This window comes from Lichenostomus cassidix, chromosome 10 (assembly GCF_008360975.1).
Source record: "Lichenostomus cassidix isolate B80296 chromosome 10, HeHo_3.0, whole genome shotgun sequence".
Taxonomy (NCBI): Eukaryota; Metazoa; Chordata; class Aves; order Passeriformes; family Meliphagidae; genus Lichenostomus; species Lichenostomus cassidix.
The window spans coordinates 12,819,173-12,833,832 of record NC_139491.1 but is presented as its reverse complement, the minus strand read 5'-3'; the positions used below and the strand labels follow the sequence as shown (position 1 = coordinate 12,833,832).

General features: G+C 39.1%; 1 protein-coding gene across 1 annotated transcript in view; it reads left to right on the top strand.

Moving 5' to 3' along the window:
- PRTG (protogenin) overlaps nt 1–2,159 on the top strand; it is a 76,670-nt gene extending 74,511 nt beyond the window's left edge. Inside the window, exons 19-20 of the mRNA XM_085070695.1 lie at nt 396–500; nt 1,612–2,159. Coding sequence (XP_084926821.1) covers nt 396–500; nt 1,612–1,995 — 489 coding nt within the window. The 3' untranslated portion in view covers nt 1,996–2,159. The remainder of the gene's footprint in view (nt 1–395; nt 501–1,611) is intronic.
- Nucleotides 2,160–14,660: the final 12,501 nt, after the last annotated feature.

Here is a 14,660-nt window from a genome sequence, read left to right as displayed (position 1 = left end):
CTGTTCACACTGCAAACTTGAGTGCTGCTGCTCCCCGGGGAGCTGAGAAATGGAAAGCTGAGAAATGGAAATGGAGCCCAGTAGAGGCACAGACACTATGCCTATGAATGGCCACTTTCAAAGTACTAGAGCAAGAGCAGCAGCTGGAATATTTTGCTGTGTGTCTGCAGTATTGCAGCTTTGGGTCTGGACAGAAAGCTTGCCGGATACAGTGAGTCTGTTCTTGACTTGTCTCGAGCAGATGGGTACCATACCACAAAAATGTGACTCACCTCTGAGGCTTCATTTGTCTTCATTTTCAGTATGGAGTCAAAAGGTAGAAACAGAAAAATATTTTCAAGTGTCTTAGAAATTTACTTAATTAGAATAAATATCTGCACCTTCCTCTCTTGTAGGGAGGATCTGATCTGATTATTAACAGCTATGGGCCTGTCACAAAGACTAACAGCAAGAAAAGGTGGCTGTTTTTCCAAGATGCTAAGAAGGTGAAGACTGAGGAGGTAATTGCTCTAATGAGCAGAGATGCACAATCTTTACTGTAATACCCTGTTTGCAAAGGAAGACACGTAGTTTTCTATTTATGGAAAAACATATTTAGTGGTCTTAGTATTTATTGGATAGTTTCAGTTGTGTAAGGTTGATGGTGTTCTATCTCACCATTGTAAAGTCTTATGGAAATTTCATTTTCTGACAGCTATTGTTGCCAGGGCACTTGTGACTCTTTACAGTTGTCAGACACTGTAACTCTGCAGTTAACTGATTACTTACTTGCCTTTGCCTTAGTACCTGTGAGCAGAAGGATTTCTGAGTACTGAGTCTTTGCATCGCATATCTTACTTCTGCAGAGACTCTGTGTAAATATAAATACAAATGAAATATATATTTAGAAACAAAAATAATATTAAAAAAGAAAGAATACTCTCCTACACTGGCAGCTAAAGTTTTTGTTGGCTGAAGAGAAACAAAAGAGAGAAACTAAGTAATATACCCAGAGTACTGAGAAGATGGAGAAACTGGATAGAACTGTCTGGCTTCTGAAATTGTTGGTCTGGAGACATTTGCTATTTGGCTGAGAAAAAGAAACATTTAAAACTGAAGTGTAAAACTAAATCTGGAACATTATTATGCAAATTCACACCTATGGAGCATATAACTATTCTTTATTGCATTTTAACTTGTATTGTGCTCTTGTGTGTTTAAGAATTAGAAAGTCTTGATATCCGTGTTGTAAATTCATATTGAAAAATATTTCCACAAGCAGCTGTATATTTCTGATGCCTCTATATGAAAAATATTTGCTATCACCCAAGGAGTAATGCTTAAAGAATATGCATGAAGGGATGGGAGGGAGGTCTCCCAAGTGTGTTTTTAAAATACTCTTCAGTCTCTCCAGTGAAATAATTTTTGATTAGCCATGCTTATCTAGAAGGATTATTTAATCTACAGTGGAAAAGTATGATCAAGACTTGAGATTGATTATTTTTAAACTCCTGTAGGAAAGCCCTGAGAGAAGCATTCTGGTGGAATAGGAGACAGGAAATGTGGTAAAAATTCAAATTATGGCTCAGCTTTTCGGAGGCTCACCGACCCTTTTCTGTGTGTTTGTTGCAGCCCCAGCGGAGGTTCGTGCAGGCAGTGTGTCTGTACCAGCCAAGCCCCACCGTGCTGCTCAGCTCCCGTGGCTCCCTCAGCTCCCCTGGCCAGCAGCCCAGCTTCCAGGTGCCCTTCGTGGGTGACACGGAGCATTCGGCCAACAGCGAGGGAAGCCACGAGACCGGCGACTCCGGCAGGTTTTCTCACGAGTCCAACGACGAGATCCACCTGTCCTCTGTGCCGAGTGCCACCCCTCCTGGCAGCAGTCCTCTGGCAAGCAGTGACCCGGCTGTGACCGCGGGGAGCCTGGCCAGGAAGGGCTGCACAGAGACCTCGCTGCTGTTTGCTGCTGACCACAGTGCCAGCTGCCCCCTGCAGCTACACCCTGCAGTGCCCAACTGACAGCCCGGGGCCACGGCGGACATTCGCAGTGTGTCTGTTCGAAGGACAATGAACAGGGAGCCAAAGTTCTATTGTGGAAAGCCTGACTAACCTAGCAGGTGATCCATAGTTCTGTTGAATGTTGGGGTTTTTTTTTTCCTTTGTTTTGGTTTGTTTTTTTAAAGCTCGCTTGTCGCTGTTGAGCAGCTAGCAGAGTAATGAATGCATCGGTTCTCAGTGGCAAGAAGGAATGACCTTTATTGTTTTGATTTCATCACATTTATAGAGTTCTCAAAAGTCACCCAGATTGGTCAGTCAGAAGCCTTCCCCCAGGCCTGATTGGCCAGGCCTGCACTGCCCAAGTTCTGGGACACTGTTCCAAAACATCCAAACTTTATCTTTATTTACAAAACACAAGAAAACCTCTCATGGGAAAAACTGTGCTAGCCACACTCGCTCATTTTGAATGTTCAGTGGTCAAAAAATGTGAAAGGAGTGAAGATTTCTGACTAAAGTTAAAAATATGTCACTGGAGCAAAGGGAAGGCTGTTGGCCCTTTTGCTGACTATCTACCTCAGTTTGCCGAGAGGTGAACTCTGAATGACGACTGCTTTACCTCATTTGTGTTCTAGTTGGTGTCAGCTATGGAACTGATGTTACTTCCTAGTAGTGTTGTTTTATTTTGGGGTTTTTTGTTTTCTTTTTTTTCCCCTCCCCTAGTTGTGTGGAGAGAGAGAGAAAGAGAGAGTGTGTGTGTATGTGTGTGCGTGCTCAGTGATCAGGGAGTTGTATAGGTTGGTAGACAAGATTGTTTAGCTGAAGCTCTGTCTTTAAAAAAAAGGAAACCTCAGAGTATAAAATGTTGTAATTTAATGTGGTTGACACAAAGTATGTTAAAAACTGGGAGAACTGGAACTTCCATGTGTACAGCCACATGAAATCTTTTATACCTCGTGATTTCTTAGACCCTCAGTAAGCCTAGGACAGTGCCTTTTCCCCAGAAACCTGTGCCAGCAACTGCTGGCAGCATATTTTCTATATCCTTAGGGCTCTGGGACATGGTGGATTCCCCACAGTGTGACAAATGGTGCCCCTGTATTCACAGCTAAGGCTAAAAATCATAGCAAAATGAAGAAGTACTCAGCATTTTCAAACAGTTTGGCTTTGCGTGAGAGTTATGGAATGCATAACAATGCTGAATATTCCAGTATCACAGTACTTCATAGCAATGGTGCCTTGCATTATATATTATGAAATTACTGATTTGCCTTATTCCCTTTTAGTATTCATAAAGTTGCTTTGGAGTACAGAAAGATGCCTTAAATGCTTCTTAGATGTTTTAAGCAAACTGTAACATGAGTTTATAGTTCATTTTTTACCCATCTTGGAGTGCTGATAAGCAGTGCTAGCATTGTAGTATATCTCAGAACAGTTGCTAGGATGCAACCCTGCTCCTTGCCTTCACCTAGTGTGCTATTAGCCAGGAATTTTAGCTCAGGGAGTGATTTTACCTATATGCCAATCTAAAACTCTGATTAGGCTGCCATGAGAAATAAAAAAGCCAGAGCTTTAGTTGAAGAGTCTGTTGAAAGAGGTGAGTACTGCTACTGCCTCGAACCCATGCAATTCCTGTTTTATACTACCTCCTTTAAAAATTATTGTAGTGTTTTTTTGGGTTTTGTTGTTGTTTTTTCCTGTACTCAGGGAACAGTTTGTTACTTTTAAGCTGCCTCACGGAAACGTGGAGCAAACTGACAGGGTATCGCTTTGTTTTTTAATAGGAGAGAGAGAGACAGGGAGGAGGCTGGAATCATCCAATGTTATAAACTTGCCTGTATCTATATCCAGTCCTCTTCTTACTCTTCCTCTTTCCCTGTTTTACTTAAAAAAAAAAGAAAGAAAAGGAAAAAAAAAATTAGGCATATGTTTTTACTTAAAGAAAATGTTTAAAATTTAATGTTGTGAGAAATCAACCATAGGAACTCCTGGCTCTATTTAAGTCTGTCAGAACTCTCACTGACTTTACTGGGGCTGAGATGTCACCCTCCAGGTGTGCCAGGCTGACTCCTGTGTTGCTCCTCAGTATCAGTAGGTGGTCAGAAGTTGTGGGCAAGCCCTACCCTTGTGGCTGGGTTATGCTGAGGGATTGGGCTCTGGTTCCAGGAGTTCTTTCCTGTGGAACTGTTGCCAGTCCCAAAGCACACAAGTACACATTCACCTCTCCCTAACAGTGCTGATTCAAATGCTTGAAGAATGATCTTGTACCAAAGACTTTTCTGTAGAAGAGAAGCCACATATTGTCCAAAAGGAGTTGAACTAGTTAAAAAGCTATAGGTTTGAAGAGCTGAATACATTTTATTGCATAAGTAGTTACTAACAAAAACCAATAGGGCTTCTTGATTGTAGTAGCCGATTGCATAGGTGAGTTGTATGCTTCAACAACTTTAACTACCTTGTTGTTACAAGAGCCTTTAAAGAAAGTTATAATGCCAGCAGATATCTCCAAAGAATTTCAAGTGTAATTTTTTTCTCCAGCATGTAGCTGATGAACAGTACAGTATTAAGAAAAAATATTTTTGAACAGTTTTTTATCTACTTGCTGAAGAAAAAGAAAACCTTTTCACCAAAGATTTATTTTTGGTCTTGTCAGGCAGAATGTGTAGTGTACAGCAGAATACTGTTTTTAGTTAGGTAAAGTGTGAATTAATCAAAACTAGAGTAAGAATGTGTAACTGTAGCATGAAGTTTCACACTTCATCTTTCAGAGTAGCCTCTTGTGTTAGTTGCATTCAGAAAGAGCTGATATGCAGGTGGTAACTGCTTCTCCAAAGACTTGTTTGCTGTAAGAACTGGTAATGGGATGTAACTTTATGACTCTCGTTGCAGGTAAATGCTATAAATCCTAAACTTTTCCTTCCAAAGACCCATTCTGTAGTTTAACCTATGGATAATCTGAGGGAAACGGACTTCATATAAAATCTGCCAATTTTACATAGATGCTTTAAGTTCAATAGCCAAAGAATTGAAAATACTCAGTGTATCAGAGAGCAGTGCATCCAGAACTGTATTCATCACTTAATGTTCTGTCAAGGTACTTCTTATCAGCAAATAAAGAAAACCAAAGATATTTAAGGTTACCTCAGCATATAGGCAAGCTTAGTTAGGCATTAATTATTCTGTCTTTTTCTTTATTTTTATGTTAACCAAATATGAAATACTTCTCCAGAACCCAGTTTACATTCATGTGCTTCCCTTTGGCACAGTCATGATTTCTACAGAACAAAAAACATCCTCTCCTCAAAATTCATGGCCTAGTACTAATATATCACAAGAATTTGTGAGAGAAAATTTGTGTTATGATTGAAAACTCCAACAAGGTAAGCAAAGGAATATCCACAAAAATTGTGTAGAAATTGATGATATCTTTATTGAACTCAATAGCAGAACCAACCCTTCATGGTTGTAACAGTGCAAAAATTAAAAGTTTAAATGCTTCATAGCCTTGAAGCCAATGCATGTAATTATAAATGCGATATTACAGATATATTTTTTTTTATGTTTATACCTGTGGCTGTCTAAGGGAATGAGTTTTTCACTTTGCTCGTTCCATTTGCCTAGAAAGAGCTGGCAGAACACAGAAGACAGACTGGTTCAGGTTTTCCAGGTTTTTCTTCTAGTTTATGTCTGTAGAAACTGGGTCCTGGAGAAAAAAAAATATAATTTCTTAATTATGAATTTTACTAAAGATGTTCTGGAAGATGAACATAAATGTGGAATTTAGTGTTACACTATGTGAATTGATTTTGTTTAAGTGTAGTAAGAACTAAGGAGCCGTGGCAGGTGTAATGAGTGTATGTGCAACCCTTGTGTTTTTAAAAAAACGCAAAAATATTACAGTTGTTGTGACTTGAAAAGCATCAAAATTTACAGAGGAAACCTTGAAACTGACTGACCATGGTGATGGTGTTTCTAAGGGAGGATTCTGCCCTTCAGCTGCCACAGCAAGGCCTGTTCTGCAGGACCTGCAGCCAAACCGAAATGCTCAATCTGCCCACAGCTACACTTGTGTATTTGATTCATATTTAACAAATACAAAGTGCTCATCTTGCAGGAGTTGTCCAGAATTGGGAATTTCTGTGCTGTGCAGAACAGGGCATATTGGTTTGTTATTTTTTAATAGCTCTGCTATTTTAAGAGAAACCTGAAAAATCTACGTTATCATTGTCAGTAATTTCCTATATTAGCTCTGCATTTTTTGTATCACTGATGAGATTTTTAACAGAAAAGAGTATCAAGAGATTGCTTTGCCTGTTTTTAATTATTCTTATAGTTCATTCCCTCTCAGAGTTTAATCCCATGCTTTAGATATGAGCTTCATCTTATTTGCCTTATTCAAATCAGGGTCCTCATCCTGTTTCTTTTTAAGACAACAGGATAATTAATTTGTATTTCAGTTTGCATAGTCTGGACAGACAAAATAAGCTTTTGTTTGTTTGTTTTTTAAATCTTCACAGTACTATTATTTTAAAAGGACAGAGTTCTTTGATGGTTGAAACTCCCATTGGCAAATGGATTTTTGGAAGATAACAAGTCACCATGTATCAGAGGTCCTCTGAAACCTCTCCATTAATCCAGTATTAGCCTGTAGTGAATACTGAGTATTTCAAGTCAGTTTACCTCTTTTTCATAGCAAATCAAGTCAATTTGAAGGACTTCTCATTTGCTGCAGCCTGGGTATACACAAGCATAGTCACTGCTGGCTCTTAGTAAAATGTTACTCTGAGAAAACTCAAAGCTCTTGTTCATTTTATTCATTACAGAATGAAGTTCATGCAGGGAAAAGTCCATCTCCTAACATGGGAAACATTGGTAGGTTTTGAAGGGCACTCCTTATTCAGCCAAAAATCCTACTCATGGCAACCAAAGAGAGCTGCACAGGTGTAATGCTGGTGGTATTTCACAGGAATCAATTTACTGACATTATTCACATAAAACTGAAAGCAGAATTACACAATAATTGCTGAAGTGGTCATTCTTAGCTTGAACAATTGTTACACACTTTCTGGTTGCTGCAACTGCAGCTCTGCTAATGGCAGGCAATCTCCAAGCAGAGGGATTTGACTGCAGGAAACACTGAGTGTTTCCTGTTATAACACTATGTAGTATTTTGGAACAGTTTCAAAACCCACTGTTCTTCAATACCAGTCCAAACCCAAACCACTTTCTGTTAACAGAGAAAAGAAGACAAATTCAGTTTGACTCAAATGTAAGTTTATTTCATTGGAATTCCTCTAGATTTATGCTGAGCCTGGTTCTGACTGACTCAGAAGAGATGTAAAAACATGCTTAAGGCTTTGCTGTGTTGGGCCCTCTGGTTCCATAGGGCTCCTCCAAAAACAAGGGGTTTCAGCTTTTCACGGTTGCATATACTCACGCTACATCTGCCTGGTGTGTTTTCAGTGAAGACTGACTGTATATGAAAAACTGACTTATACAAATGTTGTTTTTTGATTGTTTGGGTTATTTTTTTTTCTTTTTTTTTTTTCTTTTTTTTTTTAAGTTGTGAATGACTTGCCAGTGTAGGAGCCAGGTGTGTATCTCACATTGTGGTGTTCTGGATCCTTTCACTCCATGTGCCATTTTCTTCTAAGGGCAGCAATGGCTGACTGGCTAATGGAGGATGGAGCTGAATTGTATTAATTTTATATTTGTCTCAGGGGATCAGCTCCATGAATTCCATTGCATGAGGGAAGCTAATGTTTGCCCTGATTTGAATGTAACTTTTTAATGTCTTTTAAGAACTATTTTGTTTAATAATGTGGATTTGTTTTTCTTTTTCTAGCATTCTAGTAAATGTTACTTAGTGTGTTGGTTCATTTTTCCCCTCCAGGGTTGTTTATATACTACCCCAAGGTCATGCCAAAAAGTAATAGAAGTTTAAATGCCAAATGTTTATGAAACTGCTGTCTAAATACTGATTGATTGCACAGTTGAAATAAAAGTTTTCCTTAGTAAAAGTGCAACTTGATACTTTATTTCTCAGTGTCTCAGAGAAGTGGCTCGAAACAAGGAAGAAAAGGACGGCAGCACCTCATTTCAGGCTGAGCAGATAAGGAGATTGTTGGCACTTGAAGTCATAAAAAGAGATAAAGAGTAAACTGCACATGCCTTATCATTGAAATTCATAGAACTTTCCCAACCATGAATTCATTTATCATTTATGTACCTGGAATTATTTCCCACCTAAAACCTCTGTGTCCCACTACTGAACAGCCAGGCAAGGTCTCTGTTCTGCTTTATTTGCAAGGGGTGTGAAAGATGTGGTTCTTGGTGCAGTTGTTCTCAAAAGCCTGGGAAGCTGCTGACAAAGCTGCACTACTGAGTTTTCCCAGCATGTTTCATGTTTACACCTGTTGAACCTGGTATTCAATGTATGACAAAACCATGAAAATGCAGCTGCTGTTGGTCAGAAGGCAAACTGCTGTTCTTACAAAGGACTGCATTCTAGATGAAAGTCTGTCAAGTCAAATTAGTGAGGAAGTTATGTTTTGGATGGATCGAATAGTTTCTGTTCTAGAAGGCTGATCACTGATTGCCACCTGAAAGCAATGACAGGTGAGTGCTGTGGGCCACTTACACTGAAAGGCCACATTCATTGAAATTATAGCCTTGCTATTCCTTGTTTAGTTTATCAGTCACAACAATCTACAGTCTTTGCTTATCTGTTTTTTGGATAAAAGGATCAATGCCTTGGAATATGAAGGCCAGCTGGGCTAAGAACCTCCTTTGCATTTAAAGCCAGACTTCACAACTTGTTATATATGAAGAAAGACCTCTTCTTTCCTTTCATTTATTCTTTAAGTTACTTCTCTGAATATTTACAAGTAAGTCCAGTTGGGTTTTCTGTTAGGGGATGCATAAGCATTTGTTAGCAGTAGGATTAAACTATGCCATATCTTATTTCTAGTACATGTTAGCACTTTGAAGCCCAGCCTGTTTTCCTTTCTTCCTTCATCTGTAGTCAGGGCTCAGCATTGGTTGCTGGACAGCAAAACTTATCCTCTGTCAGTAAGAGGGAAGCTGTAGGTGCTGATTTTGCTGCTATGTTGCAGCATCCTACTCTTCCTATAGCTCATGTATTAAGGCTTGGTTCACCTTTTCCTCCCCACACAGCAAAATAGATGGGATTTGAACCCCTCTCTCATGACATATGTGCATGTTAGAGCCCCAGGTAAACACATTCAGATTTACAGAGATATTAAATTATTTTACCTGAAAGTAGAGTGGAGGCTTTATTTAAACCCCATAGTTTAAATCCTATTTACACAGGAATGCATCATTAAGACATAGAGAAAATTTAAATAATTCAGGATCTAGTTGTGCCTCAGTGACAGAGGTGCTGTGCATGGATATCCCTAGTCCGTAGGATCTCCTTTGGCTGGCAATTGAGGCTTGGGCTCTGACACACCTCTGAGAGACTCCTGCCAATCCTGGTGGATGTGAGTCTCCTTCTGGTCTGCAAGAACCAGCTGAGATGATTTTTCTGGCAGTGCTGCCAAGTGACTCAAGTTCCTCAGGGTTTCTCTGGAGAGATGGCTCAAGTATCACTGGAAGTTGACCAAGATTCCAGGTGGGTCCAGGGGATGCTGGATACTGTAATCATCCACAGTTTTGAAGGGTGAAAGTGAATTTCTGTGGGTGATGGAAGATAATGTTTCCTATTGTACTCCTCCATGGGACGTTTTAAATCACTGCCCAAAACACTGGATTCTACTTTAGCTGGAAATTAAATGGGGACTCCCCAGAGCTCATGTTAATAGAGTGGTTTCGAATTTCCTTTTATCTGCATGGCAATACACTGGGAAAAAAAGATTTTCATGAGTAAAGCAGCAGATTTCTGGCTAGGCTGCCAGGCGATTGCACCACATGAAAGCAGGAAAAGTGTTGCATACACTACAGCTCACTACAGCCTTTTAACAATTTGCATTTTGGTGTGCTGGTCTAGGAGATTAACTCCTCTGGTTTGCTGAAAGCTATCACCAGGGGATGAATGACAGAGCTCAATCTATGCTGCCTCCTCACTTTTTGCAGTTTACAGACATCATAACTTAAAAAATCCCAATGAACTACTTGCTCATAGCCTCCCTTGTGATAGGTTGTGCAACTAAAGTTGGAAGTAAGATAGTTTACAGCACAGACTGTAAAATAATAACAATAAAAAAATCCATTAAAATTATTCATGTTAGCAACCATCCTGCTTTGGAATAGATCCTGAATATTTAAAAGTCAGTAACAGCTTGCTCGGTCTCTACCAAATAAAACAATCTGGCTTTGCTTTACACAAAACCCACAGTCAAGGCAGAATGAATCCCTTGAGATCGAGAATTCCAGCTTCAAAGGATAAGTAAACTCCAAGCTTGAGTTCTAAGTATTTCAATTAAAATTCTGCTGCTAAATCAAAAGCAAGACAACCTCTAGTTCATAATAGGAAGAATTCTGGCTTTTAAAACACTTTACAGAAAAATGGCTATATTAAAGAGGAAAGCACTAATTTTTTACAAACTGCATCTCCACCTTTGTGATGTACCCAGGATAAGATAAAATCAGTGAAGAAGCTCAGCATGCTAGAAGCCATTGTAGCACAGCTGACAATCACAGTCAGTCCCCACGAGTTCACCTGCGCTGGGAGAGGCTCAGAGGTTACTCCATGCTGAGCTGTTGAGCACTGCCCAGGGATGGGAGTGCCCTGGCACCCTTCAGTGCTGGCTGCTGCCACAGCCTGGGGTTTGGAGGTCTCAGACCAAGGGAGGAGGTTGCCATTTTTTGTTGGGATGACTGGAAATAGCTTTTTAATGCGAGCACTTTGCAACTTGGTTTAGCATTCAGCAAGGTTTTAAGAGTATGATGATGTTTCTTTTTGGTAGCTCAGTTGGGCCAAAATGTAGAGCCCAACCTGCAGTTGCAGATAACTAAATGACAGGATCCCCAGAGGAACAGCTGTGTAGCATCCTAAAACCTCTGCCTCTAAATTTCAGATTTGGAATTGTCCCATAGACATAATACATGCCAAGTAATTTAATCCAGTTTGGGGTTTGCAGACAGATAGTGCATATATTTTAAATAATTCTACATTCTTTTCTTGAAAGCCTGGATTTCATGTGAATTTTAGCCTGGGGATTAGGGAAGCTCCTCTCAGATGTAATGGGTGAGTGCAGCATCTATGTAACTAGGTCATGGTGTACTTAGGCGTATTTAGTTATCTGTTCTTGTGTTCTTCCCTACTTTAGTGGCACAATAAACAAAAGAGGGAACTAAGTTGGATTTGTTATCTCCTCTCAAAGGATAGCAGAAGAAATTCCATAGTGATGTTTTGTGGGTGCGTATTTTAACAATGCTTGTGATATGGGGGTTTTTTTGCATTTTTCATTTTGTAAGCAATGAAGTGCAGGAATTAAATGTTCCCCTTTCTTTTCATCAGACCTTGATAAAGAGGAAAATACATAGGATTCAACACAATGATCCAGAAAGAGCACGAAATTGCATTTCTTTCCTTTCCCCACAGAGTGTCCCCATTTCACTATTCGTTGCTCAACAGGCGACCACCTCTGAGTAGGCAGAAGTCCATTTTGCAGAGAAACCCACAAAGGTTTCTTAAACATGTATTTGTCCTTTCTAAAATGTATTATATTGCAGTTAATGAGGCAAACTGACAGTTCTCTTTTACTTACCATAGAGAATGTATGTATCTTGGTGTCTTGAAGATCAAATGAGGTTTTTTGATGCATGCGTATACACAGACACTGGATTTCTTGTCAAAACTTTTGTTCTTTGGTGTATATATAGATGTAAATACCATAATTAAGTTCTCAGATAATCACTATCATCTTTATATTTTAATTGTTTAAGTACTAATTAATTTTTATATATTGGATAGAAAATTTTATCATTTAAAACTATTGGAAAATTGTAGGTTTTAACTATATAAGTCGTGTTGTTGGCAAGAGTATCTGAGTGTATGGAAGCTGCTTTTTTTCTGAGATACTTGAGCATATACATGTTTTAGATGTAAGCTGAAAAAATAAATATGCACTCAAAAAAAAAAATTAGTCTCACTAGGTTTCATAACTACAAGCTTACTTTGAACTTTAAAAATTTTGTTCCAGTATAGCTATGACACTAGAGCACCCTTTGTACATCTGAGACATTTTTTGATCAGTTCACTAATAACTTGTCTTGCAAAGCTTAGAAAAATGTGTTTCATCAGCCAACGATTTGCAATGTGATTAGACAAAGGCATGATCATTCTCAGATTTGTGTCATATGGGAGAAAACTAATGCAATGGGCTACAGAAAAAAGCTTACATACTTTCATGGATCAATTAATAAACCAATATATTTTGCACTTTTTTCCTAGAAACAGTTTTGTATTCATTTCAGATTGAAGTTGAAACATGAATGAACGATTAATTAGATTTTGTTTTGTACTTTATATTATGTGGCTGAGTGGCTAGTGCAGAAGTTTAGACAGTCTTAATTTTTGCTGATTAAAAGCAGAAACGAAACAGACGTGGGCTGGTGAGGCCTGGTTTACATCACTAGAACAGATGTAGCATTCAGCAGCAGGCAGAGCAGTTTGCACTGAAATGGCTTCAATGACTTTTGCTCAAACTGTTTCGGTTACAGTTACAACCCCTCAGATCGGCAGAGATGCTCTACATCTGACAGACCCAGAACAAACCTGCTTAACACATTTTCCCAGAGTAGTATCAGATGCATAACCAGCCAGACTAAAAAGCATAAAAAGCACATCTTGGTGTAACTTATAAACATGCATGTGTTCAGTTTTACTACAACAAAGAGAGGTGTGGAGGAGGAGAACAAATGAGTCTGGAGCAGAGGTGTAACTCCAGCAGAACAACAAACCCAGATTTTTTGTGTTGTCTCAGGCCTGACAGAAACCCCCTCCAGCCTTGATGAACAGTCCTGTTTATCACAGCATGTACAAGGTTGTAGAATTAGCACTTAATTTTGTATAACATGAAAACTGGCCTTTTAGAAAAATTAATTACTGTATTTTTTCCCCTCATGGCAAGTAGGGAGAATCAAATCTACTGATGCTGCAAGCTGTTACAAGCTAAGACTATTGCAATCCGAATTTCCTTAAATATGTCCCCTTTTTTTCCAGCTCAACACTTTCTGTTCAGGTGGGAGAGAGTACTAGCTCCTCGACTTGTGTGTCCATGTATCAGAAAACCTGCCCAGGTGCTGCCAGATGTTGTACCTTGGCACTGCCCTTCTGCAGGAGCCTGCTGGTCTCCATTGTACAGGGATCAATTTCTCTCTTGCTGTGTAGGAAATCTGCAATGAGATAGTAAATCAGAGTAAAGCTCTGTGTGATTTATTTTAGAACATACATCACTTATGTGAGAGAAAAATGTGTATTTTCCCCTGGCACTGGAAGTGGCAGAGTTACACAATTTAGCCAGTGTCTGGGGTTTTTTCCTTCTGATGTCATGCTTTCGTTTTTTCTTTCCTAATTTTATTCCTCCAAGATAGTATCCTGGCCCCCATAAAATGAAACAGAACAAATCTTTCACTTCTTCCTTTCTGGAATTCCTTAAAGATCAGTAAATTTCTCTAAGGTGTTTTTATTTTTTCCACTAGCACATTTGCATACATTCATATGTTGTCAAAATGGGCTTCTATGCTTTGCTACTCTCTGCTCCTGAGATATGCAATAGATACATGTTAAAAAGTACTATAAAAAGCTATTTTGCATCCAAGTCTCATTGATATTTCTTTACTGAAACTATTAGGAAGTGTTGAATGTTCAGAAGCTATGACAACAATTAGTAAAAATACTTCCTTTGCCTACTAGTATTTTGCACAGACAGGCTCTTTTAGTAGCCTTATTTTTAACGTGAATTCAGAGGGAAAAGAACCCAGAAGTTATCAAACCAGCTCCTCTATATTTAATAACATTTTTATTGTCACATGGTTGAAGTTACCCTTATCGCACCAAAGCCACCCTTTTCACAGTCAGGATGAGTTATACTCAACAACAGTACTTATTCACAGCTGAGTACTCTGGCAGGGAGGAAGAGCTTTCTGTGTGTTTGGTTATTGTTAAAAAGAAGAAAATTATTTCAGAATGACAGAGTCATTATAGTTCAAAAGCACTTTGGCAGTGTTGACCTTGAGCCCAGCCTCTTGCACAAAGCAAGTTTAATGCTGAACTTGGGCCAGACTGTTCTGGATTTTGCCTCATTGGAAACTCATTTCTAATTATGTGTCTAATTTTTCTGTCACACTCTTCTGTGAAGAGCTTTGTCTCTCTTTTCTTGGCAACTTCCACTTAGGTGTTGGAAGGTTGTGAACTAGCTACCCTCTAAGCCTTCTTAATTAATGCCAGCTTTTGAGAGGAAGAAATGTTGGAGTAACCAATGAGCAGTGAGGCTTACCAGGCAGTGAAGAGCATGTCATAATGAGAATTTGCATAGATTTTTGGGGAATATTTGAGATGCTGGTGTAGCAGGCACCTGAGCCAGTGAATAAGTTCCTCTCAGACACCACATCAGCTGTTTTCAGTGAGAGTTTAGATGTGTAAAGTCAGTCCAACAGGATTCTCACAAACTGCTCACAAAAGACCTGAGCCAGTTAAAAGCTGAATTTGGACGAACAGCAAA